Source organism: Lissotriton helveticus, chromosome 9 (genome assembly GCF_964261635.1).
Source record: "Lissotriton helveticus chromosome 9, aLisHel1.1, whole genome shotgun sequence".
NCBI lineage: Eukaryota > Metazoa > Chordata > Amphibia > Caudata > Salamandridae > Lissotriton > Lissotriton helveticus.
In genome coordinates, this window is record NC_136070.1 from 1,166,359,229 (window position 1) to 1,166,386,276 (window position 27,048).

A 27,048-nucleotide genomic window follows, 5' to 3' on the forward strand; every position below is an offset into this window, starting at 1 on the left:
CGGTCCCCGGAAGCTTGTTTCCTTCCCAGTATAAGAATTGGCTTGGTAGTTTGGTTTGCCCTGTTCCCATCATGCACTGGGACAGGTACAGACTAATTTGCATATAGCCAAGTTCTGAGCTGGGATGGTGCAGTGAGCTAAAAAACGGTGATGGATCAAGCCCTGATCTTTGGACTGGGTAAGAGTGGTCTGCTTAATTCAGGCACTCTGTTCATCACCACCTCCTTTTCTGAATCATTTTGTCCACCATAAGCGTGGAAGGGTATACTCAGATGTCCGTCCCTTGCTCATTGCACCATCAGGATTCAAGCAAGCCGGGCCGACGACGCCTGAAATGGCAGAAACCGGTCCCCGGAAGCTTGTTTCCTTCCCAGTATAAGAATTGGCTTGGTAGTTTGGTTTGCCCTGTTCCCATCATGCACTGGGACAGGTACAGACTAATTTGCATATAGCCAAGTTCTGAGCTGGGATGGTGCAGTGAGCTAAAAAACGGTGATGGATCAAGCCCTGATCTTTGGACTGGGTAAGAGTGGTCTGCTTAATTCAGGCACTCTGTTCATCACCACCTCCTTTTCTGAATCATTTTGTCCACCATAAGCGTGGAAGGGTATACTCAGATGTGAGTCCCTTGCTCATTGCACCATCAGGATTCAAGCAAGCCGGGCCGACGACGCCTGAAATGGCAGAAACCGGTCCCCGGAAGCTTGTTTCCTTCCCAGTATAAGAATTGGCTTGGTAGTTTGGTTTGCCCTGTTCCCATCATGCACTGGGACAGGTACAGACTAATTTGCATATAGCCAAGTTCTGAGCTGGGATGGTGCAGTGAGCTAAAAAACGGTGATGGATCAAGCCCTGATCTTTGGACTGGGTAAGAGTGGTCTGCTTAATTCAGGCACTCTGTTCATCACCACCTCCTTTTCTGAATCATTTTGTCCACCATAAGCGTGGAAGGGTATACTCAGATGTGAGTCCCTTGCTCATTGCACCATCAGGATTCAAGCAAGCCGGGCCGACGACGCCTGAAATGGCAGAAACCGGTCCCCGGAAGCTTGTTTCCTTCCCAGTATAAGAATTGGCTTGGTAGTTTGGTTTGCCCTGTTCCCATCATGCACTGGGACAGGTACAGACTAATTTGCATATAGCCAAGTTCTGAGCTGGGATGGTGCAGTGAGCTAAAAAACGGTGATGGATCAAGCCCTGATCTTTGGACTGGGTAAGAGTGGTCTGCTTAATTCAGGCACTCTGTTCATCACCACCTCCTTTTCTGAATCATTTTGTCCACCATAAGTGTGGAAGGGTATACTCAGATGTGAGTCCATTGCTCATTGCACCATCAGGATTCCAGCAAGCCGGGCCGACGACGCCTGAAATGGCAGAAACCGGTCCCCGGAAGCTTGTTTCCTTCCCAGTATAAGAATTGGCTTGGTAGTTTGGTTTGCCCTGTTCCCATCATGCACTGGGACAGGTACAGACTAATTTGCATATAGCCAAGTTCTGAGCTGGGATGGTGCAGTGAGCTAAAAAACGGTGATGGATCAAGCCCTGATCTTTGGACTGGGTAAGAGTGGTCTGCTTAATTCAGGCACTCTGTTCATCACCACCTCCTTTTCTGAATCATTTTGTCCACCATAAGCGTGGAAGGGTATACTCAGATGTGAGTCCCTTGCTCATTGCACCATCAGGATTCAAGCAAGCCGGGCCGACGATGCCTGAAATGGCAGAAACCGGTCCCCGGAAGCTTGTTTCCTTCCCAGTATAAGAATTGGCTTGGTAGTTTGGTTTGCCCTGTTCCCATCATGCACTGGGACAGGTACAGACTAATTTGCATATAGCCAAGTTCTGAGCTGGGATGGTGCAGTGAGCTAAAAAACGGTGATGGATCAAGCCCTGATCTTTGGACTGGGTAAGAGTGGTCTGCTTAATTCAGGCACTCTGTTCATCACCACCTCCTTTTCTGAATCATTTTGTCCACCATAAGCGTGGAAGGGTATACTCAGATGTGAGTCCCTTGCTCATTGCACCATCAGGATTCAAGCAAGCCGGGCCGACGACGCCTGAAATGGCAGAAACCGGTCCCCGGAAGCTTGTTTCCTTCCCAGTATAAGAATTGGCTTGGTAGTTTGGTTTGCCCTGTTCCCATCATGCACTGGGACAGGTACAGACTAATTTGCATATAGCCAAGTTCTGAGCTGGGATGGTGCAGTGAGCTAAAAAACGGTGATGGATCAAGCCCTGATCTTTGGACTGGGTAAGAGTGGTCTGCTTAATTCAGGCACTCTGTTCATCACCACCTCCTTTTCTAAATCATTTTGTCCACCATAAGCGTGGAAGGGTATACTCAGATGTGAGTCCCTTGCTCATTGCACCATCAGGATTCAAGCAAGCCGGGCCGACGACGCCTGAAATGGCAGAAACCGGTCCCCGGAAGCTTGTTTCCTTCCCAGTATAAGAATTGGCTTGGTAGTTTGGTTTGCCCTGTTCCCATCATGCACTGGGACAGGTACAGACTAATTTGCATATAGCCAAGTTCTGAGCTGGGATGGTGCAGTGAGCTAAAAAACGGTGATGGATCAAGCCCTGATCTTTGGACTGGGTAAGAGTGGTCTGCTTAATTCAGGCACTCTGTTCATCACCACCTCCTTTTCTGAATCATTTTGTCCACCATAAGCGTGGAAGGGTATACTCAGATGTGAGTCCCTTGCTCATTGCACCATCAGGATTCAAGCAAGCCGGGCCGACGACGCCTGAAATGGCAGAAACCGGTCCCCGGAAGCTTGTTTCCTTCCCAGTATAAGAATTGGCTTGGTAGTTTGGTTTGCCCTGTTCCCATCATGCACTGGGACAGGTACAGACTAATTTGCATATAGCCAAGTTCTGAGCTGGGATGGTGCAGTGAGCTAAAAAACGGTGATGGATCAAGCCCTGATCTTTGGACTGGGTAAGAGTGGTCTGCTTAATTCAGGCACTCTGTTCATCACCACCTCCTTTTCTGAATCATTTTGTCCACCATAAGTGTGGAAGGGTATACTCAGATGTGAGTCCATTGCTCATTGCACCATCAGGATTCCAGCAAGCCGGGCCGACGACGCCTGAAATGGCAGAAACCGGTCCCCGGAAGCTTGTTTCCTTCCCAGTATAAGAATTGGCTTGGTAGTTTGGTTTGCCCTGTTCCCATCATGCACTGGGACAGGTACAGACTAATTTGCATATAGCCAAGTTCTGAGCTGGGATGGTGCAGTGAGCTAAAAAACGGTGATGGATCAAGCCCTGATCTTTGGACTGGGTAAGAGTGGTCTGCTTAATTCAGGCACTCTGTTCATCACCACCTCCTTTTCTGAATTATTTTGTCCACCATAAGCGTGGAAGGGTATACTCAGATGTGAGTCCCTTGCTCATTGCACCATCAGGATTCAAGCAAGCCGGGCCGACGATGCCTGAAATGGCAGAAACCGGTCCCCGGAAGCTTGTTTCCTTCCCAGTATAAGAATTGGCTTGGTAGTTTGGTTTGCCCTGTTCCCATCATGCACTGGGACAGGTACAGACTAATTTGCATATAGCCAAGTTCTGAGCTGGGATGGTGCAGTGAGCTAAAAAACGGTGATGGATCAAGCCCTGATCTTTGGACTGGGTAAGAGTGGTCTGCTTAATTCAGGCACTCTGTTCATCACCACCTCCTTTTCTGAATCATTTTGTCCACCATAAGCGTGGAAGGGTATACTCAGATGTGAGTCCCTTGCTCATTGCACCATCAGGATTCAAGCAAGCCGGGCCGACGACGCCTGAAACGGCAGAAACCGGTCCCCGGAAGCTTGTTTCCTCCCCAGTATAAGAATTGGCTTGGTAGTTTGGTTTGCCCTGTTCCCATCATGCACTGGGACAGGTACAGACTAATTTGCATATAGCCAAGTTCTGAGCTGGGATGGTGCAGTGAGCTAAAAAAACGGTGATGGATCAAGCCCTGATCTTTGGACTGGGTAAGAGTGGTCTGCTTAATTCAGGCACTCTGTTCATCACCACCTCCTTTTCTGAATCATTTTGTCCACCATAAGCGTGGAAGGGTATACTCAGATGTGAGTCCCTTGCTCATTGCACCATCAGGATTCAAGCAAGCCGGGCCGACGACGCCTGAAATGGCAGAAACCGGTCCCCGGAAGCTTGTTTCCTTCCCAGTATAAGAATTGGCTTGGTAGTTTGGTTTGCCCTGTTCCCATCATGCACTGGGACAGGTACAGACTAATTTGCATATAGCCAAGTTCTGAGCTGGGATGGTGCAGTGAGCTAAAAAACGGTGATGGATCAAGCCCTGATCTTTGGACTGGGTAAGAGTGGTCTGCTTAATTCAGGCACTCTGTTCATCACCACCTCCTTTTCTGAATCATTTTGTCCACCATAAGCGTGGAAGGGTATACTCAGATGTGAGTCCCTTGCTCATTGCACCATCAGGATTCAAGCAAGCCGGGCCGACGACGCCTGAAATGGCAGAAACCGGTCCCCGGAAGCTTGTTCCCTTCCCAGTATAAGAATTGGCTTGGTAGTTTGGTTTGCCCTGTTCCCATCATGCACTGGGACAGGTACAGACTAATTTGCATATAGCCAAGTTCTGAGCTGGGATGGTGCAGTGAGCTAAAAAACGTTGATGGATCAAGCCCTGATCTTTGGACTGGGTAAGAGTGGTCTGCTTAATTCAGGCACTCTGTTCATCACCACCTCCTTTTCTGAATCATTTTGTCCACCATAAGCGTGGAAGGGTATACTCAGATGTGAGTCCCTTGCTCATTGCACCATCAGGATTCAAGCAAGCCGGGCTGACGACGCCTGAAATGGCAGAAACCGGTCCCCGGAAGCTTGTTTCCTTCCCAGTATAAGAATTGGCTTGGTAGTTTGGTTTGCCCTGTTCCCATCATGCACTGGGACAGGTACAGACTAATTTGCATATAGCCAAGTTCTGAGCTGGGATGGTGCAGTGAGCTAAAAAACGGTGATGGATCAAGCCCTGATCTTTGGACTGGGTAAGAGTGGTCTGCTTAATTCAGGCACTCTGTTCATCACCACCTCCTTTTCTGAATCATTTTGTCCACCATAAGCGTGGAAGGGTATACTCAGATGTGAGTCCCTTGCTCATTGCACCATCAGGATTCAAGCAAGCCGGGCCGACGACGCCTGAAATGGCAGAAACCGGTCCCCGGAAGCTTGTTTCCTTCCCAGTATAAGAATTGGCTTGGTAGTTTGGTTTGCCCTGTTCCCATCATGCACTGGGACAGGTACAGACTAATTTGCATATAGCCAAGTTCTGAGCTGGGATGGTGCAGTGAGCTAAAAAACGGTGATGGATCAAGCCCTGATCTTTGGACTGGGTAAGAGTGGTCTGCTTAAATCAGGCACTCTGTTCATCACCACCTCCTTTTCTGAATCATTTTGTCCACCATAAGCATGGAAGGGTATACTCAGATGTGAGTCCCTTGCTCATTGCACCATCAGGATTCAAGCAAGCCGGGCCGACGACGCCTGAAATGGCAGAAACCGGTCCCCGGAAGCTTGTTTCCTTCCCAGTATAAGAATTGGCTTGGTAGTTTGGTTTGCCCTGTTCCCATCATGCACTGGGACAGGTACAGACTAATTTGCATATAGCCAAGTTCTGAGCTGGGATGGTGCAGTGAGCTAAAAAACGGTGATGGATCAAGCCCTGATCTTTGGACTGGGTAAGAGTGGTCTGCTTAATTCAGGCACTCTGTTCATCACCACCTCCTTTTCTGAATCGAATTTGGTAAAGGTGGCTCGGGGTATGGGTAGTTGGTAGGTGAGAGTTCCGTTCACAATGACATTTTCTGAGATTTGCAGCTTGAAATGCAGGTGACATTGCTCAGAGGGTGTTGTGTATTTGATGAACTCCTTGTAGATGATATTAAGTCCTCCTCCTGGCTTGTGAGGCGGTGCAGTTGAGCAAACTTGTAGTTCACTAAGATTGCTGTGGAAATGCTGGGAGTGGTTGAGGGGTTGAGCCAGGCCTCTGTGATAAAGAGGATGTCAGGTGTGTGGTTACTGAGCAGGTCACTGTTGTGTGTTTGCTCAGTGATCATGTGTTGAGAAGCATGCATGCAAGTGGGTGATGACATGTGGGTTTGCTGTGACACGTGGTGTATGGTGGTGGTGTTGCTCGAATGCAAATTTACCTTGAAATAATAAAAGACAAGAGGCGTTTGGCTAAACAGGAACAGTTGGTTTAATTAAATGCTGCGGCTGGGAGAAAAGTGACAGAGTTGGGGTCAGAAAGTGGTTTTGGCCATCCTTATATAAATTTCACGAAGTGTCATAAAACAATTTATACATTCTTTTAGAGAAAGAAATTTGAACCTAGTCATGGAGACATAAATCTGATCACCTGGTATGGAGCGTATGTGGGTCTCGACTTTGCGGGGACACAATGCGGTCCAGTGGGTATGTGTCCAGATGTCTGGAATGGGGAGTGCATGATCACTGCATGTAATGTGCATGCTGTCTTCTGACTGGCTGAGTATTCCAAACTTCATGTGGCATCTAACTTTATGACGTTTAGGAAATGAGCACCTCTACGGCCAAATGTGGTTCTATTAGGGTCAATTTCCTTGGACCAATGTGGTGTCACTGCATATCTGTGGGATTGATCTGGGACTTTCCTGTTCGCACATTTGTCTACTAGCTACATGTCACCCCACCTGTGGTCTGTCAATTAATTGCTTCAGGCCTAAGTCGCAGGGCCTGCATGACCATGTATTTCTGACTCGGGGTTGATGGGGAGTCATATTGGGTGGATTAGAGAACAGTGATGTGCGTTTGTTGTTATGCATACATATATCATGGTATATGTTGCCTTCATATTTTCCAATATTAACAGGGGTGTAGGCATTGTTGGTGCTTGTGTGGCATGTGTTTTGGGAGCAGTGGTTGGGGACCTATTTAGTAATTTTGCATGGGTGGTGTGGGTGTGTGGCTGCTGAAGAACCGGCAGTGGTTACAGGTGAAAGCTCCTACCGTGGTGTAAGGTGCGGCACAGCAGCAGTTGGGGAGGGGGGACCGCTTCCGGAGTCAGGCGACCTAAGGAGTGCTGTGGAGTATCGTTGGGCAGTGACTGGGCCAGAGTTCCTGGCACTGTGTGTGGTCCAGGCACAGATGGGCATGCCTTTGGCGTGACAGCAGCGCACCCGAGGCGTGCATCCACTGCCTGTCCGTGTTGTAGCTGCCATTAAGTAGGTCCTGGAAACGGGAAGGAGTACAGGGTGACGTGATGCCAGTTACTGTCCTGATGGGAAATGAAGCCTCTTGCTAGGCTTCTTCTATTAAAGGCGGTTTTGGCGGAAAAACCAGTAATGTCACGTCCTGTCCAGGTGTATGTTGGGAAATTCGGTGATGTCCCTTTCTGCGTAGGTGGATGATGTGAGATACAGTGATGTTCCTGTACTGGTAGGTGATGGGAAATGAAGTCCTCCTGCTTGGCTTCTATTTTTAAAGACGCTTTTGATAGATGAAGGAACATCTCTTCTCATTAAAGATTGGCACCGATCCTTAGTGAACTTTTCACTTTCCACGGTTCAAATCTGTGAAGTGCATTATTCAATCACTGAAAGATTTCAGTCTGATGGATATGGTAATCAGTTAATTTGGATTTACGAAATAACTCAAACTCTTCTTTCCAAGGCAATGATAAACTGTGCTGTCATACTTCTGATCACGCCCTTTGAACAATATTGTATGGATAAAATGCGGTGCGTGGTAATATGATTCAGAAATATGTAAAGACACAGAATTCAGGGGGAAGACAGAAGAATTTTACTTTGAGGCAAATCATTAGACTGCACCTCAATGGGGTGTGCTTAGTGCTATAATTTAGGAGGGGGGGTGAGCACAGCCTGCACGTTGGATACCTAAGGTTTGCCTGAACTGATATGATTAAAAAATATATATATTTCGAGGAGTTCCGAAAAAAGAAAACACAATATTGTCGGAATTAACAATATAAATAATATCTGCAAGTAGTTGGATTATACAATTAAATGCAGTTTAAACATGATTGGAAAACGGAAGAAGTTAATACTTTGCTTTTTAAGTTAATAAAAAGCATTTCCATATTCAGAATCTACTATGGCACGTTCCCCGCTGGCCTTCCAGTTTTCCAATAATAACACTTTTACATTTGGCGACTCCTTTTTCTCCCGGAGAACATCAAAGAAATTCCCATAATAATTGAAACTTAGTGTAGGAGCTTGACTTTAAAGCATATATTTTATCCAAGTCTCGAACTCTACACATTTTGTTCAACCACTGTTGAAATGTTTGGATGCTTTCACTTGCCAATTCTGCAATATCACAGATCTGGCTACTAAGGTATTAATAAATAGACGTTTCTCCTGTAAAAGACTAGTTATAATATTCAGGGATTATCCTATAATAGCAGTGTTAATATGTATATCTGCCCCTGTCTCTACATTGTGCTTACAATATTTCTCGATGTCTCCCCTAATTTGTTTTATTTTTGTACAATCCCACGCAATGTGGGTCCAATTACCTCCACCTCCCACTGTACATCGAAAGCATTTATCTTGTATCCGAGGGCATATTTTATGCAAAAAGGCTGGGGTTCTATAAAGTAGCCATTTGGCATAAAATTGCATTCTCCTAAAGTTAGCCCCTTTTAATAATTTGGCTTTAACTTGTTGGTCTTATTCCGAGCTCCAATCGTAAAATTAAGGTTCTCTTTAGTTTGCCATTTATCCTGAGCTTTTTCAAACGTTTTATTATTAGTGTTCTCTCAAAAAATGGATACCCAGCTACTAATTGATCTACATGTGGTTGATTCAATCAATGCCTCAGTAAGGTCCAGGTTTGCAGAGAGCTGAGGGGAGTAATTTCTAGTTTTAGAGAAAGGACCTTTGTAATGCATCTTTGAAATATCTAATAGCATATCCGTTCTCATTCCAGTTCTTCCAGGCATCTGAGTTGATTAAATCAGCATCCATGGAATATCCATTCCTTTCCCATTTCTGTATAAGATTTGACTCTACCAGACATTGTTCCCCTACATATAGATCTATCAAGCGCGTGGAGCCATTTATCAGATGTATACTATAATACTTAAACAATTGTGCTTTTTGTTTCAGTAGATCTAATCTTTTATATTCTTTTAAAATTCTTATCATAAAAAAGATATCTGTGCTGGACAAGTCGAAGCTTCTAATAAATCTATACGTATTTTGTGGAAAATTTACATAATAATATTCCTTTAAGTTCGGAAGCAACATACCTCCTTTCATAATTGGTCTGTATAACGTATCTAGTGCCAGACTGGGTATTTTATTTGCCCATTTAAAGGTTGAGAACAGACCTTCTAACTCTTTAAAAAATTTCATTTGTAGTGCATATAGAATTGCAGGAAACAAAAAATATTACAAAGAGGCAGAATTGACATGCGAATTAAGGCCACACGCCCCTTTAATGAAAGCAGCCTCATTTTGTGTATTAACAGTATGTAATTCAGTATATAGAGATCGTTTATGTTCTCAATGACATATATTCCTAAATATCGCTTTGGTCTTATATTAAATAAAAAATGAAATTCAGGTAATAAAGTGTCTAGTGTACTATTATGTAATAGAATTTCAGTTTTTGACTTATTTATTTTATATCTGCCTAGTTCTTGATATTCTTGAAAAATCCCAAAGATATTCTCCTGAACATCTTGCCCAGGTTTAAGGATCAGGACGATATCATCTGTGTATAGTTTTATATTTGACAACCCGTTTATTGGCGCTGTTGCAGTTGCATTATTCCTGATAGCTTTAGCCAGTGGCACTATAAACAGGGCATAGAGTACTGGCAACAGGGGGCAGCCCTGCAGCAAGCCCCTATTTACTCTGCATTAACGTATCTTCCTAAAATTAATTATGACTTGCGCCCTAGCACCCTTATATAAGCAAGTTATTATTTGGGTAAGATTTTTCGGAAACCCAAAACCTCCAAGGATCGTGAAAAGACTTTCCCATGATACTAAATCATAAGCCTTTTTGGCATCAAAAAACATCACCTGTGCTGGTATTTTATTCTTGGTCATATAATCTAAGGCTTCTATTAAAAAGTTTGTGTTGGCAAAAAGCCTCCCACAAACCTGCATTGATCTGGGTGTACAAATCATCCTATTGCGTTACTCACCCTATTTGCTAAATGTTTAGTAAAAATCTTATAGTCTACATTTAAAAGACTGATTGGCCTATAGGAGTTAATGTTTTCCTTATTTTTATCTTTCTTTAGGAAACTGACTACCACAGCTAAACGAAAAGATGGCAGAGGGTCACCTCCTTCTAGTATATGATTTGCAAGTTTTGAGATTTCTATATTTAAAATTGGTGCAAATTTCTTATATAGTTCAGCTGGAATGCCATCTTCCCCTGACGATTTACCTTTAGATAAGGATTTCACCACTCTATTTCTTCAAGGGAGAATTTAGTAACATTATCTGAGCTTGATCATAAGACAGCTGTAAAATAGGAAGTTTATCTAAACACTACCTAAGTCGGATGATATCTACCTGTTGCTGTGAATTATGAATTCTTGTGCATAGTAATATTCATGCATATGTATTTCTGCCTGGTTAAATAATTCTTTATTTACAGTATTTCTAGTTTCCAGACGTGCTATGCCTGCATGGTGTAATTCGGCCAGCAGTTCCCGGCTTTGTAAGGACGCCTCTTTTCGTTGCTGTATCCCTTTAGTCGTGATGTATCCCCGAATTGTTGCATTAAAAGCCTTCCATACATTCTCTATGTGGGCAGTATTTCCAATGAACCTAAAATGATTTAAAATCTCATCATGGACTTCTGTGCACCACTCTTCATCCTCTAAATTGACTTTATTAAAAACACATTGGCCTACTTTTCTTTCTATCTTAATTCCTATCACTCATTTTAACCATGGCGTGGTCTGAAAAGCCATTCCGTATATATTCATGATTAACCAACTTCAAGCTATACGTACTGAGAAAATAATCTATTCTTGAAGCAGCAGAGTTATATTTAGCAGTGAAACATATAAATTCACGTTTCTAAAGATATTGGGTAAGCCAAAGATCAACCAGTTTCCTCTTGCAATTGGCTAAAGCTTTAGCCATTTGCGGCTCATTTTGCCTCCGTGTGGTAGAGGATATGTCTAAGGCCAAATCTTGCAGGAAGTTAAAATCTCCACCCAGGAACACCTGGCCTGGAATATTGATTAAGGCCTGCTTTAATTTAATGGGAAGGGGTTATCTAATATTGGTGCATATATCATTGCAATAGTTAGTCTTGTTTTTATTCAAAATTCCATTAATAATCACCCACCTTCCCATGATTTGATATGATGGTGAGTTTAACAACAAGCAAAATTAAACCTTTTACTAAAGCTCATGCAATTTGCATCTGGATTTGCTGAGCTGCAGGAACATTTCTATAATAAATGTTGCACTTGCCATGAAGATGATGGTAGTATCAGATTAGGAGGTTACAAATATAGGGATGAAAGCTAGCTGGTGGTTGGTAGGTAATGATCAGACAACAGTTACATTTGATCTTTAACATTTTGATCTACAAATGATACATTTTACAGCACATGTGGGCTACCATGTTGGAGCACCGATATTAGGGATAGTTGCCACTTAATACTTTAACAACAAGAACAACAATTTGAAGAAAAAAAACATTTTGGGGGCAGATAGCTATCGGGCTGAATATGGACAGGGCAAGGAAGAGGTATGTCTGGGAAGGTTGTACATGGCTGTGCAGTTTAGAGGTTTGTCCAGTTGGGATATCGAGTAGCGTGGGAGACCAAACCAGTAACCAGTATGAAAATGAATCGAAAATCCTGAAATGGATAGTTTCACACACATGTACCCAGTTGCATATTCCACTAGTGAATGACCTCAAGGCATCATATCTTGGCTACAGCTACTCACTTTACTGTGGTGCTTTGAAAAAGTTCTGGGCTATACATCTGTGACCAAATTTCAGACAAACGTTATTCCTTTCTCTGGCAGCATATCCAGTAACAAGTGACCTTTAATGTCATGAAAGTCACAAACAGAGCTAACTATTAAATGCTCTTAGATTTACTGCCTCTAAATTGGTTTGCTCCATCTCTTTCTCTTCAATTATCCAATTAGTGCACAGAAGAAGTTATTGTGTGTCACAACTTTTTAAAAAGTACATGAAGTGTCTGCCATCCCTGCTCTCAGAACTAACAATATGTGCAACATGTGTGCTGTCCCAGAGTGAGGTCTTGTTCCTATTCTACCTTAGGTAGTGGATCACCTCTGTCCTTACTCTTTGTTTCACCCATTGGACTAAAATATATTTCTTCTTGTGCCTCTTGTCCGCTATAGCGTCAATGAGAGAAAGCTTTTAGAGGTGGAATCAGTCAAACTGAAAGTCTACAGACTCATTATGTACACCATTGCTAATATGCCCTTGCAGTGCAAAGAAGGGAGCAGGCATTGATGAGAAATTTACCCCCCACTCCTCATAGGCGCTCTGCTTGTGGACCTACGGCCTCTTTTGAATTCTCCAAGCCAACACAGCGGCACTTTGTGCCTCCAAGCCAAGTTCAGTCAGTGAAATGTGGCACCATTTAAGAGCTCTCTTTTTGTGGTAGGTAGAGCAATGTATAGCAATAGCAGACAGCAATGTGAAGTGACTGAGCTGAGAGCTGAAGAGGGGGGCCAGGAAAAATATATATAGAAAAGGTGATGAGCAGAGGTAATAACGTCAACAACGTGAGGGGAGCCTAGGACCCCGATTAAGTTACATTACCATGATATGTGTGGTGAGATAGAGGGTGAAGTGGCTGAAGATAAGACAGTGTTTTGAGAAGAAAGGTTACTGAGAGACTGTGCGATAGTTGGAGGGGGAAAAGGGGTAAAAAGTGTCTTTTTGGCAGAGACATTGCAATTGAAGACTGACATTATTATGCACAGGTGCCTGAATTGACAGAATGATTAGAGGAAGGACAGACCTGAAAGGATGTGAAAGGCTAGAGTCAGAAGGAACACATACTGATTTAAGTGTAGGGAATAACGCTCTATGAGGGAAGGCAGAGAGATGAGCAGAGTGTAGGAAGAGTCTGAGCCTGGGTAGGAGTGGTGAGGGAGAGTCATAGGTAGCATAGTGAGACGGTTTCTGATAATTGCGATTCTTAACAAGAAATAGGAGGTAAAGCCTATTGCTTGTAGTGAGAAAAGGGTGCCTCCTTCATGACTGCCTGCTATATAAACCATGGTGGTCTGTCAGAGAACTTTACAAAACTGTTCCTGCTGTGTTGGGTGAAAGTTCCCATCACATCAATGACATGCCAAATGTGGGTACCGAGGGGGTGGGTGAAGTAACATTTCAAGCACCCAAACTGTTGAATGCTAATCCTTCATGGTAGATAGACAAGCTTTAATAGTTATATTATTTCCCCTGGGTTAGCTGCCATCATATTTCATACTCTCCCACCAGGAAAATATTATCTTACACCAAGTATCTTGCTATATATAATCATATTCCTCTATGCATCATTCGGCATGTGAAACTTCTGGCGCTGGCATGGCAAAGCACCTCAAAATGTCTCTCTCTCTCCCTTTGCATGGGGTGCACATTCCATAGCACAGCAGGCATGCTTAGGTACCATCACCACATAAGTCAAATGTTCCACCCATAACCATTTTGGGACAGGAAGGAAACATATAAAGTGTCAGGCAGATTGACTATTCTCACTCCTGGACCTTGAATGAAGTATTTTGTCATCTAGAGTGATGAACAATCCCTGGTCAAGAAGGACAGATACTGAATCATCTGAAGGGGATAGTGTGCTTAAAGAACATTTTGCTTATAGAGTTCACAGCCAAGCAAGAAACTGATAAGAACAGAGATAGATTGCGGGCAATGAAAAGTGCCAGATAGATGTCAACTATCATGTCACAGATAGAGCGAGTGCTGAGAGCATTTACATCCTGGAATCATGTCTTACATTATCGATATGAGTCGGCAGAGAAAACAATGCAGCAGGATTGGACATCACTGCATACGTTTCAGTGCCCATATAGAGGAAATTCAGCATGAGATGCATGGCAGGGAGAATAAACCTAAACCTGCTTGTGATTGACACAGTGTTGGCAGTGGGACATCAAACTCTAGGTTTGTAGTAGGAAAGCTGTAATGTCTTGTACCAGGAGGCTGATATTGAAAAGGTCAAATAGTGCAGATTTGAGTTCAGCCTGCTATGTTTGTCAGGAGTCATATCTTGCTGAGTGTGATAGTGCGGTCAAACGTACTTGCTATATTTAAGGGTCTGTCCTCTTCCTCAGGCGACTATTGGAGTGAGCCTCCTTAGTGATCAACATGAACACTGCGTTGGATCAGAGCATCAGAAGTTCTGTTCACATCACTTTTCACAATGGATCTGTCTCTATCAATCTGAGCAAACCTGAATTCACTGTATGTAGCTCCCGCCTCACTCCACCTTTATTCAGGTGATACTCAGAGTGGATACAATGATGTAACTGCAGAGTGTTGGATCCAAGGGAGTGAATCTGATACTATGGCCAGGACACTTAACTGGATTCCCAATACAGCCTTCTTCCCATTGGTAATTTTCAGAGACATGACTGAGCCAGAAACATTCAAAGTTTTCTACATTCTCAAACCAAAACTCAAAGAAAATCTGAATACTAACATTTCCGCTGATGACAAAGCCTAGACACTTCACATAGCAACCCGAATATTTGACCGATAATCCAGTTGTTTACAACAGTGAGTCTCAAGCAAATGGTCAAGGTAGCTAGTCAGCTGAAGGCTTAGTATACACTTGTTGATCCATGCTTGTCTGCTACAAAAAAGCTCTCATAGGGCCAGGAGATCAGCCAATCTACAGGGCCCAGCTAACTTCACACACATCTCAAATCTACTCTTCATTAGTAAAATCATGGAGAGGGAAGCTATTCCTCAACTGCAAAAAAAAAATGCAGAATTAGCTGACATTCTTACTTGACAGACAGTTACTCTGTAGACCAGGAAAATTAACTGAGACTGCGATTACCGATTTCAAAGAAGACTTGATCACCTCCCTTCATCTGGGTAAATCAGAAATCTTGATCCTTTTCAATATACCAGCAGTGTATAATCCAGTGGATTACAAAATGCTCTAGTACAGCTTGCAAAAATGGGTCAGGATTACCTTGGCTGCCAGTCTGTATTGGATATTACGTTTGACATAAGGAATGTGAAATACTGTAGAAAGAATACATCGACAAAATTCAACTCCAACTTTGCTGAACTTCTTTATTGAGTACATTTGTATGACTCTGGACTTCTTTGTGTGCTTTGGTATTTTCTTGGACTACCCTTCCAGGCCTTAAATGGATAAAGTCTTTCTTGTCAAACAGAATTAACCAAATGATTATATATATTGCTCTAGCTGGACAACCAAGAGGATCAATACAGTAACATCATCACCTGCCGGAAATACCTACATCACTGGATGAAGGAGAGGTATATGTCCTTTGAAAAAATGCTTTCAGTGCAAGCCCCAGTAGATACCAGTGAACTGGTTATCTGAGAGGACGGACTGGGTGGTACTTAGTCTCCTACCTTAACAATTAGGAACCTTGAAGTACGGCACAATGAAAATCTCTTTGCATCATCAATGCTGCACAATGGATTAAAGAGATCAACTTCTATATCATTTTAATGAGACGACACCTCCTGTTGATCCAGCTCCTAAAGTTTCCTTGACCACGGTCTTGGTATTTTTGAGACACAACTTTTATAATATGGTCTATGCTGCAGACTCCAAGCAAGAGACTGCAAAACTAGTCTGTCAAATCAAGCGGTCAGTCTTTGCCTCAACTTAAAGATATTGGATCACATTTTCACTGGCTCTCCAAGTTTTCAATTGGCTTTCAGTGACACTGAGAATAAAATTCTAAATTATCTGTGCCATCTTCAAAGGTCAAGAGGGTCTTAGCCACAAGTACCCACAGATTTATTCAAACTGTAGCCACTCAGAGGTAATTTGTGATCAAATATGGCAAATCTAGCAGCACAAGCCAGATAGAACAGCAAGAAACATGGGGCAAGAGATTGAGCTGAGTAGTGGATACTTAACTCAGTAACACACCGGGGTCAGCTCAGCCTCATCCTAATCGAACCATGTGCAAAAACCGAAAACATCTCTCTTCCAACAGGCATTTTAATCCTTCTGGAAGCTTCTCTAGGTACTTGCCCTCTGCAGAACCAGAAGATAGCAAAGCGACCATGGGTGGAGTTCAATAGTAATAGGCATTTATAGATCACACCACAACCCCTTGCAGCATTCTTGTAGTGCGTAGATTACACAACAGAGAACACTAACCTATTAAAAAGCAATGCAATGAACTGTTATTCCAGCTTTAGTGACACAAAGGATAAAGCATACCCGCCTGCTCTGGTACGACAAATTCTCTGATTCCTCAGACAATATGAGCAAGAGGATGTAATATGGCATGCATGGATAAACAGGCAAAGCCACTACTGCATATAAAGAGGCACCTTATGACAAAATGCTCTGTGACAAATGTAGAGGCATTAAAAAAAGAATACTCGGGCAAGCAGGCAGCCAATGGAGATCTTTCAACTGTGGAGAGACAGAATACCTATGTCTGAATCACAAAATAAGAGTTGCAGCCATATTTTGAATAATATGTGGTTTTGCAAGATATTTTGGCAAACCAGTATAAAAATAAGTCTAGATCTGAGGTCATTATTATCTTCATTACTGATCTAGGGAACAGGATTGCTCAAGTACTACTCATTAGGCTTCAACAGCACAACTAAGTCACAAACCAGCACCATATGAAATTTGTATACAATATATGACAAAAAAATATTAAAACAGAGACATCTTACAGACACGCAGTCCTCAACTGAAAATGTATCAGCAACACATTTCCAGGACTAGCACAACCCACCTCTGGTCAATGGCAGAGGAGGGCCGCACTAGCCTGTGGTGTTGCAGCAGTTGTCTGACTACACCATGCATAAGTAGTTATGGTGTTGGTCCTGGCAAGGCTGTGGGAGATTGTCTAGAATTGTTAGTCATTATTGATAACTGTGGTCCGGGGGAGCATAGTTCTCCTTGTTCAACAGCTGTACTTAGGTCCTACAGATCCCTTGAACATATGGCAAATGGAGTGAGCAAGCCATTAGCTGCATTGATGGTGTGTTGTTTCTGGATACATGCTATGTTGTAGGCCTTGTGTTCCTTGGTAGCTGAGTTTTGTAGTACAGTGTCACCTACTACATCTTAAATTTATAGCCACAGTTACATGTGGAAAAATGGTTAGTCATTAATGCTTGCCATAGCATCTTAAGGTGCAGTTAGGTGTGTGCAAAAGTCAGAAAGGTAAAGGGAGTGCATGTTGGCCTTTACATTTCTTCCAAGAGTGTCCAGGATGGCTACATCAGGCAATTAAATGTAGAAATATTCAGAGTAGATAGTGATGTGCTGGCTTACATCATATACGATCTGTATCTTGGGGTAAATATGTCCTCTGCACTGGACAAAGGGGCATCTCTGAGGCATTTTGATAGTAATGCATATGCAATCCGTACGTACAAACCTTCATTAAGAAGACAGCCACTGAAGTGTTCACTCTAATGCTTGTCATATCTCCCATGGTATCTGGATGAACAAGCCACACCCCATGGGGCTTGCAGACATCTGTAACTTGCTACAGTAGGCATCAGGCGGATGGTTATTAAATGTCACTTGGGTAACAGCTAACCCCATGTGGGGAACCTGTGTCATAACAACATAGTGATTCTTCTTGATTTACACGGTGTGCACCATGTCTTTTTGAGGAACAATGTGAGCTGTGTTCAGTCATATTGCAGTCCTAGCTGGGTCGGGATCTATGCAGATCTTTCCAGAGTGCTTATCAACCTACTCTGGCTTCTTGCGTTTTATCGAGCAGAGAATCAACATAATGAAGGGATCAAATCAAAATAAAATCTACGGAGGAAAGAAGTCAAATGTTAAGATTTTTTCTGAATTCTAGATCATTAGACCTTAGGCACAGATTGGAAGGACTACAGTTCCATAGGCCTGGAGCCATACCCAAAAACCCGTGCCCCCTTTTTGATGTCAGTGTACCAGAAGATATTTTTTATAAACCATCATGAGAAGAAGATTTCAACATGCGAGCTGACACGTATGATAGAAGTTTAATATTGTCACAAGTCAGTGACCTCCCATTGATGAACTGTGCACAATATCAACCACCTTGAATTGAATAGAATGGGCGACTGAGAGCCAATACAACATGAGCAGCAGAGGTACTGCATGATTAAGCTTATGGGCTCCCGTTAGGAGATGTACAGTCACATTTTGTATGATTTGGCACCATGAAGGTAGGCACTTGGCAATCTGAAGATTTACATCATCACCAAAAAGCAACCTGGATTTAACATGCAGTGTTTGTGGCGGTCACCCCGTAAGAAGGTAGACATAGAATAATATTTTCCAGGTGTCCCAGCTGCAGAAAAGGACCAAAGCAACCTGAGAGACGAAGCAGAATCTATTTTAACACCAGGTTTTGTCACAACTTTTAGATTGAAGTACAGATGAGACCATTTGGCTGGCCAGTAGGCAGCCTCCCAGTGATCCACTCTACTCTACCCCTCCATGTTACCTCTGTTTTGTCAGAGATTACTATGATCCTGGGCCTGTCCCTCCAGTTCCACACATCCCTTATATATTGTTGTAGATGCCATTGTAGCAGTACCCAGAATACCACTCTTCTATTCGCTTAGTCTGTAGATGGCCATGATGGGACCAGCTAAAGCAAGCCAGAGATGAGAAAAACGCTCAAAACTGATTGGAATGGGGAAATACAGAGGAGCCCTGTGGAACCGAATAATCAATGGGCAGGACTTTAGGTAAAAGGTGCAAAACCAACGGACTGACAACTACCTGTCAGCAAGCGTCAAAAACACGTGAGCACTGGACTGCTCAGACAAATACATCAGAGATGGCAGTGTTTCTATGTGACCTATGTCTAACAGGACCGGGGATGGAACACTGCCACCATCCATCAATTTCCAGTTGAATATTCAAGATGACTTGAATATATTGACTAAGATCTGGACTTCTCATCAGTGATTTATCAAACATTCACTATTAATGTTGGCTTGAAAGATTTAGAGAACGCATATCAAGCTTCAAAAGGCATGATCAGAAATGACAATTTATAAGATCCAAAATATTGATTTGGTTGAAAGAGATGTGAAACCAAATACAAAACAATTCTTGGATATATGGATGGGGTGGAAAAAGAAAGCACATTGCTTTCCAGTTGGGGTTTCTAAGCCATAAACATCTTGCAGGCAAAAATTGTTTTAATCAAACTTGCAAATGATGTTTAAGTCCTCATTCTGCTTGTTACAGGGCACTGGGAAAGTCATACTTTGTTCTCACAGTTTAAGGATAAGCGAATTGCACAAATGTGTAAAGGATGAATCCTCATGGGAGGGGAGTTCTTACCCACACTCAATCTATAGTGGGGGTAGTGGATGAGTCCTGATTACTACTCACAGCCGCTCTCCTATCGCCTGTAGTTGTCCCTTTGGGATAGAGGTCCGGTTGTGAAGGGCATAGGGGATCTCCTCTCAATTCCTTTTCTGTACAAATCATATCATTGGAGATGTCCGATGGCTAATGAGTCAGACTGGAAGCAACAGAGTGCCGTTTTTCAGCCTGTAAAAGTGATTGGGCAAGCTGACCCCACACCTTGCAACCACACCCAAGAAATTCACTCCTCTTAGAAGGGGCAATTATAACTTGGTGTAAGTATATACCGCATGGATAATTGTTTGGTACCATGATAACAGCTTTGAATCCTGAAGATTTAGTCAGCCTTTCATCCCTTGAAGTTCGATAAAATGCATGCGCCCAAGTTACGTACAATTAAACACGTGTTATGCAGGGCTAAGAAACCTCTATGGGTGAATGTCCACTTTACAAATGTTATTAAAAAATGTTAGAACGCCTGCTTCCCACTCTCATCCAAAAAGAAAATAAATGTACATCCAAGAGAAGAGTAGAGTTCGTCCTTTATGATTAGGACATGCTTAAATCACTCAAACATCTAATAGGACCTTCTCAAAAGTCTTTGACTAGTCCCTGCCTCTTATATCTCGAACAGAGGTCTTCAAAATGTTTATGCCGAGCCCCCCTGAGCAAAATAATTTAAATTTGGGCCCCCCCTCCAAAGGTTTAGGGTCCAGAAGAGCGGGTGCGTGATTAGCAAGAGTGGGTGGGATACATAAATATGCAGGAATTTTGTTACAATACTCACCTGGCCTATGGCTATGAGGCAGCAGAGCTCTCACATTTCTGGTAAATGCAGGCTCACCTACTACTGGCTTTTTTTCTTGGCAATCTGAGACTTGTAGCCTGATTTGATTTGATAATGTAATAAGCATAACTGCAAATTGCACAAGGACCTAGGAAACTTGAAAGTGCTTCCCCACAGTTTGCCCCCGCTACGGTTTAAAGTAAGAATAAGCGAGCCATGCATCTTGATTTTCTCCCCCGGGCTAGGACAGCTTCAGGGCCACCTAAATAGCTTGCAAGTTACGTAGGCAAATGGTACAGTCCAGGTGCCGTATATATTTTTTTATTGTGAGACTCCTAGTCCTGATTTAATAATGTAATAAACAGGACTTCAAGTTCCACAAAGAAAGAGTAAAAAAATCAAATCTGGACTGGATAAGATATACATGATTGGGCCTTGGAAACAAGAGAGTGCAGCCTCAGCTGTTATCAACTTGCAAGGCTTAAAGTAGAAAAAACATTAGCCATGCCCTCACCCACTCCTCTGAGCCACAGCACAGCAGCACCTAGAAACCTGACTCCTCTCGGACTATGTGTAAACATTTTTTATTTAACATGAGCCTTGATTCTCCCCCTTGAGCTATGGCTCTGTGGCCCCCAAAACAGCTTTCAATTGTTCCAGGCACATATTTGAGCAGCTTATCCTGTACAGGCATTATTTGTTTTGCATTATGGGATATGCAGTTGTGACTTAACAATGTAATATACAGGACTAAACATGTTTGGATGCAGAGAATTAAAACTTGGACTGGATTAGTGACTCATGCATTGACTTGGGAAAATATAAGTGCTGTCTCCCCAGGGCTTCGAATGAAAAAAATTTGCCCTGATCTCACCTTTTTGCCTTGGCCTTAGTAGTAAGGCCTTAAGCTATATGTCCCCTCTGAGGCTTTAAGTAAAGAAATGGGCCCTGCATCTCACTTTCCCCCACGGGCCTTGGATTCCAAGGCCTCTTGGAATTAGTGCACCGGGTGGCTCTATATACGAGCCACACTGATTGGGGGCTCTCCCCAGCCCCGCATCACATTTCCCCATGCCCTCTATCTTGTCTTTTTAAACAAAGACAACGTGGAAATGTGCAAATGAAGTTTGTGCTCTAAAACTATTTGAATACAATGCCCTTCCCCCTCCATACATTGTAATGAGCCACGAATGTGTCTGAGGGAATGGCGCCCCTCCCCCCGAGATGAAGTCACGGACCCCCTGAGGGGTGGGTCCCACACTTTGAAGACCACAGTTGTAGAATGTTTCACTAACTTATTATCCATTAACTATAATTTTCCCAACTTATCTCTTAGTGGTTAATACTCAATTTTTACCATTTTATATCTAAGTTTATGTAGACCTTAATGTTCTTTATCTCTTGACATTTTTTCATTACGTTTAGCCACAAAAAGGAGGATCAACGAATACTTAAAAAAAAACCTTGGCAAGCATATATTTGTCAATTGGTTGAACTGAGAATTGGGAACGCTTGGACAGATTGCAATACATTCTTTATCATTATTGTGCAAGCTAGTCGTTGGCAGATACATATTTGCAATACCCTTCACTGAATTAGTTGGTGAATATATTATAAGGAGCTGTCCTTATACAGGCATCTGACTTTCATACAATAAAATGTTTTATTTTATAGGGTCGATTTTATTGAAGGGGGGGGAGAGTAAAGTCGTGAAGCAGTGTGGAATCGGTTTTTGTATTGTATCAAGGTGGAGCCCCTAGGCAGTGTAAGGGAATCCAAATCTGTCTTTAATACATTAGTAAAAATCGAAGGGAGTTCTGTATACCCTTGCACAAACCTACACCAGGTGTACCTTTTTTGCTCAATGAATGAAAGAATGAAAGCAGTACTGGCTATCCGGGTATAGTGGGATGGTGAAGAATGCTGATTTGAGGTCCAATACTGTGAAGTATTTAGCGGTAGTTGGAATGTCAGACAATATGGTAGGTGGATCTTGCACCACAGGAAATGAGGGAATCACTATTTTGTTCAGCACGCGGAGATCCTGGGTGAATCTTTCACTGTTGTGCCAGTTACTCATTGGCAGATAAATATTTGCAATGTCCCTTGCATTGGACGCTCCTTATACAGGCAACTGATTTTCATACCAATAACATTTTCTATTTTAGAGGGTGAATTAAAGTAGAGAAGCAGAACCATATTATTATTTTTTTAACCGATAAACAATGCCATTCTTACCTTGAAAATCTGTGAGATCCTCCTAGTAAATGGTAGCGACTTGTAAGATTATGCATCTTGTTTTCTGTTCTCCACGTGTAAACTCGAAGGGAAAGATCCATGGATGATGTGATAACACGAAAAGGATCCTTAAATATATAGATGTGCTGATTAACATAAGTAACCAAGAGAATATATTTTTAATACAAACATGAGCCACAAATGTTATGCTTACCACACATATTGATGTGATATCCTCCGTGTGATCTTTGAAGGATGCTAACTTAGATCCAGAAATGGTATATAGATAAAGCTCTGGTCCACTTGCAAGAAGAAGGGTTTCTGTTCCATGGCCACATATGTGCGAAACGGATGATCCCCTCCCAGGTACCGCAAAGCTTGCAATCTGTTCAACTTAGTAAAGTTTTGACAGTTAAATATAGATTGCTTTGATTTTCAGCATTTTCTTTATCGCGACTATCAATATGCTGAGTGGGCAATTTCAACGTTCAGGAATCAACAAGGGTTCTTCTTTCAGACTGCGCTCCTAAATCAAGGATAATAAATGCATCTGGCTGGAAATAAGCCATCAGAGGACACAAGAATAAAGCACACCTTTAATTTGTCTAAAGAAAAATGCTCCTGCAGGGATAATTTCTGCTGAAAAATACCATCCAAAACAGTTGCATTAAATATACAAAACAGTGATTGATATCTCAAATCATCAAAAATCAAACCACTGGTAGTCACCTTTGAACTGCATATAGTGGTACATCACTCCTGCTAACGCCACCTAATAGCCCGGATATTTTGTACCATCAAGGAAGCAGTTAATTACGAAACGGGCATAAAATGGACATTTACCACATTTGTTGTCAACACTGAAACATATCAAACATAAAATTGCGATATTGGCTGTGTGTAAACCCAAATATTAAGACACTTCAAATAGACAATGAACCCATTGTTCCTGATTTTGCACCCTTTCTCGAGATCTGCAAAGATTTCCCTCTCTCTTCACCACTGAATACACTGCTAGTATCAGGGCCATCTTCCTGGCCGCCTTCTATCGCATCACATGTCAGACCTCATATAGAGTTTGGTGGATGCAGGACATCTGTCAAATTGCAGCAGATGTCCCATTCACCAAACTCGTAGCTCTTCAGCTCTACTTAGATTTGAGGAAGCGCCATGTTCCGGAAAGCTGAGCATCTGCGGGTTCTGCCAGCAGAAACCTTCAAAGGACGGCCATTCTGCCATATGTCAGACCATCAGCGCTATTTAGGGTGGACATTCTGACTCAGATTTTTGCTCTTTGGAACCACAATGGAAAGGCTGGCAGTCTTGAACAGGAAGCCAAAGAACTGGCCCCAGGCACTGAGACAAAACCTGAATCTAGTGGAATGCTGTTCCTCTTACAGTGGTGCCTAGGTAATTAAAATCAGAGAACCAGCCGCCATCTATGGAATGATGGTGGTGATAGAACCCAAGGGCGGAGAGGGATTCGGAGGGGATCCAGCTTATGGGGAACTAAGGGCTCTTTGTCGGAGATCTTTTGTTCCTTAGCGTTTGATGAAGTGGGGGTGTGTGGCCCGTGTAAGATAAAGTGAAGTGCAGTGGGTGCGTTAAAAAACGTTAGATAATCCAAATAACACTTTTATTCAGGCTGGTTATCTACCTCAGTAAAATCGGAAAGAGTGGCAGCTTTCCTGACGTGAAGGTTCAGTTAAAGCTATGCTCATCTCATGGGGTTTCCACGAAATGAGCATAGCTTTAACTGAACCTTCACGTCAGGGAAGCTGCCCTTTCGCAGGTGCCCGTTGGGTATTGCAGCGCCGACCCAGGAGGAGCAGGTCCAGATGATGAAGCATGACACCTAGCTTGCTGGGTGTGTGAGGACCCCAGTTCCGCATAAGCGGGATCCCCTCCGAATCCCTCTCCGCCCTTGGGTTCCATCACCACCATCATTCCATAGATGGCGACTGGTTCTCTGATTTTAATTAACTAGGCACCACTGTAAGAGGAACAGCATTCCACTAGCTTCAAGGACCTGCCAAGGCACTAACGCTGGACCTCGAATAAAAAGCCCTACAGTCCCCCCTCTTTTGGATAATACTGAGAGAAAACTCCCAGCATAGCCAAAACATGTATTTTTTCTTGTTTTTTTTAGCTTTGAAAAACAAAACAACTTTGCTAAGCAGGCGCATGAAACATGACGCCCGCCCCAAGTATTTTTAGTGTCTTCCACCCTATCAACCAGAATCTGGAAAAAACAATGAATCACCAACTCTCTGAACATCTAATCTTGCTTCTGCTTTGGAACAAGAACCATCATTATTTCCCCCGTCCACGGTATGAAGCAAACCTTGTGATAGCCCTAGATGATGTCTGGATATCATGGCACTGATGCTGTTAGATCTGTTTGCGGCCTTGGACACAGTTGACTAAAACAGACTGATTCACAGGCTCTACAGGATCAGGATCAAATAAAGGGCTCTTAAAATAATAGAATCCTTCCTCATCACCAGGATCCAAGCTGTAGCTCTGCCACCTTTTTCCTCTGCTTAGCACACACTCAAGCGTGCCACACTATTTAACGCTTATGTTGCATGTTTTTGAGCCCTCATATGTTCTTTTGGGTTTGCCTTATACAAATATGCCGATGATATGGATCTCAATATCAGGTGTAACAGGCACTAGGGGGGAAACGTCACCTAAATTCAAAACTGGATGATCACAGCAGCAGCTTGGATGTCTGGAAATACTTTAATGCTAAACTGACAACATTGAGCCTTTGGTTTTGGGTGATCCACCAGTGCCTGGCGTCACTCCATAAAGCAATGGATCTTGGAGTGCTGTTCAACACTTCTCTGTGGTTTACACTTGAAATGAACAAGAGTACCACTATGTACATCCTCCTTTGTAAGAATGTACTTTTCCCTCACCCTGAAAGTAAAGGCAAGAGAAATTCCCTCCTGCTTGGACTACGCTATTATCATTTTTCTTTGCTTAAAAACAGGATCTCCTAACTCCAAATTATTCAGAATGCTGCAACTGTCCTGCTTTTAGGTTTGCCACCCCTTGGTGCAACACACAGGGCCGTCGATCACTCAAATCTGTATCCGCATGCCCAGGCCTAATGTTCTCTTTTGGCTTCCCTGTTTCTCTTCAAATCCTATTCTTGGTGGTGCCTCTTTGCCACTGCATCCCTCTAGATGGGGTTTCCTTCTCTGGAATGTACTTCCTGCTTTTTACTCTGTATGAAAATAAACTACTCTTTCACACGTTTGAAACTCCTCGTCTCAGACTAAGGTATCTGGTTGTGCAAGGTTTAGTGTCATTACTTCTTTTGGCAGCAGTGTGCTTTACAAATGTAGAATCAGTCACTCAATAGAAGTCTGTAAGTTTACAGAAGGTCAATATTATATTTTAAGCATGAATTAAACCTTCTTTACAACTGACAGCATCAAAGTTGCTAACACCTTATCATTAAAAGAAAGCCAGACTTTTTCAGAAAACTTGGGACAAAGGTAATAAGTTGAAAGTATAAGTTTATCAGATAAAATGTCGAATCTCAGTTGCCACCTAGTCTGCTCAGTTGAGCAGTTTTTTTATCACGAGTGACATTTCTAATGAAGGATAATTTAGCAACAATGGAATGACTTCTCAATTGCACAGCAGAATTGTCTGGAAAGAAAACTATTGACTCATGAAATTAACGCCATTGAGTTTCCCTGCATTTGTTCTCCAACCCCTTCCTTCTTACCTCTTACTAAACTACCATAAGACCAAGCCTGTGCATGTTTCCTAGGTGGCCTTGCCTTTCACCCCTTACCTTGATGGAACAATCATTCCGTATGAGAGAGCTATTGTCTCAACACGCCGATAAAACCTTTCTTGCGGCTGGATATTGTCTGTACTTGCCCAGCTACTGGAGGTTTGAAGATTCCACTACCCCTAATACTAGTTTGTATTTAGCTTAAATACTTCTGCATCCATGAAATATTGTTGATTAACTGAATTCAATTGGTATTAAATATACGAAATATTGCAGACTGCTTAAATTACCTAAATAAACAATTGCTTAAATATCAAAACGCAATAAAATAACAATGTACACAAGCTAGCAAAACCAAATGCGATATGTGTTTATTACTGAAAAATGTGCACTCAACTCAATGAACATATGAAATGCAATGGGGATACATTAGCAGAAAAATGCAGAGATTACATCACCACTACTACTTCTAATAATAGCAACAATAAATATATTAGGGAACATTTAGTTCTGTTTATAAATGCGAAAAATATGTGAAAACCCAATTAATGCACAATTTGTAATACAGCAGTACAGCATCAGTCATGTGGTTAAAATATTTCATAGCATGGTGATGCCACACTCTGGTACCGCCCATAAATGGCTGGTGATAACAAAAGTGCTAAACATTTGGTAATAGTGTCAT

At 42.6% G+C, this 27,048-nt stretch overlaps 1 protein-coding gene across 1 annotated transcript in view; it reads right to left on the minus strand.

The window, feature by feature from the left end:
• The window catches only part of FBXW12 (F-box and WD repeat domain containing 12), a 171,141-nt gene that overhangs the window by 42,732 nt on the left and 101,361 nt on the right, over positions 1–27,048 (minus strand). The window contains exons 8-9 of the mRNA XM_078661627.1: positions 22,821–22,999; positions 22,607–22,734 (exon numbers count right to left, since the gene is read on the minus strand). Coding sequence (XP_078517753.1) covers positions 22,607–22,734; positions 22,821–22,999 — 307 coding nt within the window. The remainder of the gene's footprint in view (positions 1–22,606; positions 22,735–22,820; positions 23,000–27,048) is intronic.